Raw genomic sequence first — 4,580 nt, forward strand, 5'->3', positions numbered from 1 at the left:
TGCTGGCAGAAAGGGCTTTAACGTGTCTTTTTGTGCGTGAACCCTTGGGGAAGACACTTTTGTGAGATCGTAGGGTTCCCCCCCCACCCCAATACCAAATATTGCTCCTGTTATTTTCTGAAACCGCCCTCTCAAAGCATTTTAAACTTTCTGTTCTTGGAGTAAAAAGTCTTCTCATCGATTATTGCACTAAAAGGTTTTCTTTGCTCGATGTGCTTTGGAACCGGCCTCGCTCTAGATGTAAAAGTGCCTGTAATGAAACTTTGCCAGCAGCCAGCAAACCTCTCTCCAAGCTGTAGAGAAGGAATTTGACTTGTGAAGCATAAAACCTGCTCTGGTGCTAATCCCTGCCTCGTACCTCTGCTGGCGTTGCCTTGGCCCAAGGGGATTTTTGGAGCTGCCCTGGTGCTCTGGATAGGGGGAGTTTGGGGGGAAAGGAAGGGCTTGGGGGCAAAGCTGCTTTTTTTGGTCTTGTCTGTAGGGAGGGGATGTGTCCCCAGAAGTTGGAGCCCAAAGTTTGGATGGATGGGGAAGGGGAGGAGGTTGGAAATACCCACCAGTGATGCAGAATGAGCCCATGCAGCGACCAAGTCTATGGGTGAAAGTCTGAGTCTTGGCAGACCCCAAAGCTGGACCCAACACCCAGTTACCAGAAGGGGCAAGTTGAGGTGCATCTGAACTGAGCCAAATTCAGGCACAGGTCATTGCGATGCCCCGTGCCTCATTCACAACCCCACCAGTTTATTTTCCTTCTCCCCCAAGGAGACTGAGATTGCTCTCAGTAAACACACTTGACCTGGCTCGGTGCCACCGTGAAAACTTTATTCTCAAGGACAGCGTTGTTGGCGTTTGTTTTTTTTAATCCTTCAAAGTAAATTAAGTGCTACAGTCAGAGCTGCACTTCACACACACGTACGCACCTTTGCACCGAGGAACGGCAGCGCTCCGAGCTGGATGTGGCTGGGCAGGGGTGGGAGCGGGCGCTGGGGAGCCGGCAGTGAGACGAAGCACGGGTGAGATGAAGGGGAAAGGCATGAATCACAGCGTGTCAGGGGAAACACATGAATCATACATTGTGTCAGCACATTTGGCAGATCCACCGCTATTTCCCTACCTGCGGAGCTGCAGTTTCAAGTCCCTGAAACCCCTGCCCCGTGCCGTGGTGGGGTGGCACCCTGGGAAGGTCCCTCCGTGCCCTCCCACCCCTCCCAGCTCCCCCTCCCCATCCCGGCAGCCCTTTGCATCCAGACATGGGAAAATTCAGCTCCTGCCACTGCAGAGCTCGGACGTGGGGGAGATGCTGTGGCTGCCCACGGATGTCTTACAGCCATGGAGGGCATTGGGTGCCTTTCACCCCTGCTGAGGTCTTCCCCTGGCTCCAGGCTGTGTGAGCCTGCTTCTGGAGCCCTCTTTGCCTGGTCACCAACCTTTTAGGACCATGTGGCCTAGATCCAGGCAAATCCATTATTGCACTGAGAAACACAAGTCCTGATTGTGGCTTTATGTCCTATTTTCTGTATCCTAGATTCAGACCCTGCCTTCACGTACCAGTCTCTAAAGACCACGGATCCAGGCCAGGTTTAGCGATGCCGGCACCCCATAGCCTGAAATTCCTCCTCTTGACATTGGACCTTTTGGGGAAAATGGAAAATCTTCCTCTTCCTTCCTTGCTTCTGGTTTCTAGGGACCTCTGCGCTCCCGACCCCGCTTACAAAACCGTCCCCGTCCCTCCCCCCCGCCCCCCCCCCAGCACCCGCTCATCACCGGGGCCATCCTGAGATGGGCAGAGCACATCATCCCGAGGGGTAGTAGGGTACGTCGCTGTGGTAGTTGTAGTCAGGACACACTTTCTGCACCAGCCTGTAGTCTATGCTGTAGAAGGTGATGTAGATGCAGATGACTTTGAAGGGCTTTGAGCAGACCCAGGAGACGTGACTTTGGGTGTGCTCATGGTAGCAGGTCTTAGATGGGTCGTAAGTGCAGAGCGTGGTCTTCTTGGCACGATCCACCTTCTCATACTCCACACGGCAGTTGAAGATTTTGGATTCTTTGGCCTCGATGAAGATCTGTTGCTCCAGGTCAAACTCCACTGCCTTGGTGGGGGGGACGAGGCTGACGGAGATGTTCCCTTGCCCCGTAGAGTTGTGTCGGAAGAAGACGTTGACGGTGCCGTTGCCATGATCGACCACCTTTCCGGTGATCAAGAGGTTCAACTTTACTGTCTTGATATTGGAATAGAAATCTCCCCAGCCAAAAATTTTTTTAAGCTTGCCTGAGGCTGGCCCCAAGTCCCTCTGTCCTCTGGGGTGTGGAGCGTGGTCCCGCTCGGACAGGTTGTCCAGGATATCCCATAACTCCCGCGAGCTGCTCACCAGCTCCAGGAGGGTCATGTTCTGCAGTAAGGTTGGAGTTAGCAGGGACTTTGGAGAGAGCAGCCCTCTCGTTTTCTGCACTTGAGCGCTCTCCTGGGTCTTGGGTTCACGTTGCTCTGCACCTTTCCCTGGTCCTTCTTGGGCACAGATCACCTGAATATAGCGATGGTGGAGAGTGAGAGATGGGTGATGGGTGCCTGCCCCCCTTGCCCACTCTTGCTCTCCAGAGTCACCCCACTTCTCCAGACGTGACCCAGCCATCCTCTTTCCCATCCTTGCTTTCCTTATTTCCCTTTTCTCTTGCCTTTCCTCTCTACTTCTCTCCGTAGGCTGTATTTCCCTGCTGGAAGCAATTTTTCCTGGTTCTCATTCTCCTCTCATGGTTGCTTGGGGAATGGGTTAAAGGAGCAGGGATGGGTGAAGGGAGCCAGGATGGGCGCATGTTGCTCACTGATGGTGCAGCCTGGCAGTGGCACCTCTCAGGGCAGAGCACTTGCACCCCGGGGATCTCTGCAGATGCTGGGGAGAGGGTGCTATGGGACACCTGCAATGATGGTGCCCACCTCATGGCCTTCGCGCTGGTCTCGCTGCTGACAGCCTGTCCCGTGGAACCCTCTTCTGACCTCTGAACTGTGCCATGGGCTGGTGCAGAGATGGAGCTGGGAGCAGCATGGCAGCACGAGGGACAGCGAAGCACAGAGGCAAGGTCTTGCCCAAGGGAGATGCCCTTCACCCCTAACAGCCACACACGGGCTCCTCTGCCAGTTCTGCTCCTGCTGGCACAGGGGCTCTGCCTGCCACCAACCGTGGGACCCCAAAATAAGCACACACGGGGGCTGGGGGCTGCCTTGCTGCCAGGCTGTGGGCACCAGTGGGCTCGGAGGGTGCCCAGGGGGGAGGCAGGTGCTGCAGCCCCATCGCCCTCGGTGCTGGGCTGCTGGGCAAACCCCTGCCGTGATCCCTGGGGTGCGAAGGGCTCGCCTGGCCCAGGAGGCAGCGGGGAAGGCGGAGGGCGGCCTGCGGGTGTGCGCCCCAGCTCTGCCCCAGCCTGGGGGGGACAGGCTGCCCCCAGCAGCCCTACCAGGACTGCTCTGCCGGGGGGGCTGCAGGGTTTTGGGGTGAGCAGGAGGTGCCTTTATCACCAGCCCTGCCTGCGAGCCCCCCCTGCCCGCTGCCCACCCGCTACCTGCTGCAAAATAACCGAAGTTTTGGGACGCTTGTTTTGTCAGGGGATGGTGTGGGGGGGATGGACTTGGCGGGGGGGGGATAAATAGATTTGGGAAATGTTCCTGGCTGTCAACCCCCCCTGTCCCCTTGGCAGCCCGACCCCCCCATCCCCTGCAGCCCCCCCTTGCCCGGCACCAGCGCTCACCAGCAGAGAGATGCTCCCCTGGATGAGGAGGACGATGCAGCTCCGAGGAAGATGCATTTTCCAGCCGGTGCCGCCCGCCGTCGCCGCCGGATCGCAAATTCAGCGCGGGTTTGGGTGGGTTTGGCTTTTTATTTTCCCCCCCTTTCTCTTTTCCTCCTTTCTTTTTAAGCGAGGAACGTCAGCGAGGGGAAAGGTGGGGGGGGTCCCCCTTTAGAAGCCGCTTCCTTGGGTCCCCCCCCGGCCCATGGTGGCTCCGGCAGCTCCGCACCCCGCGGTGCCGGACCGGGCGGCGGCTTCACCTGCTGCTGCCGCTGCTCCTGATCCGCTTCTGCTCCGCTTCTCCTCCGCTCCTGCTCCTGTTCCGCTCCCCTGCCTGCTCCTGCTCCTCTCCCTTCTCCTCTCCCCGCTCCTCGCTGCCTCATCGGCGACTCAGGGAAACTCCGCTCCATCCCTCCCCTCCGCGCTCCCTCCCCTGCCAGGTGCTGGGGGCAGAGCGGCACCCCCGAGTGTAACCCTTTGCTGCCCGCAGCCCAGGCAAACCACCCCGCCGGGGGGTCCCCAGGGGCTGCCGAGGGGCTCAGCGGGCTCTGGCAGGGTGGGTGGGTGCACTGGAGGGTTGGGGAGCTGTCGTGGACAGGAGTCCCCATCGCTCCCCAGGGAGGAGCATCTCAGGGGGGTGGTGGAGAGCTGGCACGAAGTGAGTGAACTGGGATGGGGGGACAGCTGGGGGGACCCACCGGGGTCACTGACTCTGCCCCTCTAATCTGCTTTATCTCGCACCAGGGGAACGGGCAGGATTGTGGCATTATAGAATCACAGAATCGTTTTGGTTGGAA

General features: G+C 58.4%; 1 protein-coding gene across 1 annotated transcript; it reads right to left on the bottom strand.

Annotated features, from left to right (window-relative positions):
* Positions 1 to 1,793: 1,793 nt before the first annotated feature.
* NXPH3 (neurexophilin 3) lies at positions 1,794 to 3,821 on the bottom strand. The gene is made up of 2 exons (XM_068418825.1): positions 3,745 to 3,821; positions 1,794 to 2,525 (listed from the first exon to the last, which is right to left on the bottom strand). Exons 1-2 carry the CDS (start codon positions 3,799 to 3,801, stop codon positions 1,794 to 1,796), a joined length of 789 nt encoding a protein of 262 aa, XP_068274926.1. The 5' UTR covers positions 3,802 to 3,821.
* Positions 3,822 to 4,580: the final 759 nt, after the last annotated feature.

The sequence above is a fragment of the Nyctibius grandis genome, chromosome 26, assembly GCF_013368605.1.
Source record: "Nyctibius grandis isolate bNycGra1 chromosome 26, bNycGra1.pri, whole genome shotgun sequence".
Lineage (NCBI taxonomy): Eukaryota > Metazoa > Chordata > Aves > Nyctibiiformes > Nyctibiidae > Nyctibius > Nyctibius grandis.

Coding starts and splice junctions, on each gene's coding strand:
- NXPH3 (XM_068418825.1), bottom strand. CDS start 3,801: ATGCATCTTCCTCGGAGCTGCATCGTCCTCCTCATCCAGGGGAGCATC. Junction 2,526..3,744: donor AGGGGAGCATCTCTCTGCTG/GTGAGCGCTGGT, acceptor CGCTATATTCAG/GTGATCTGTGCCCAAGAAGG.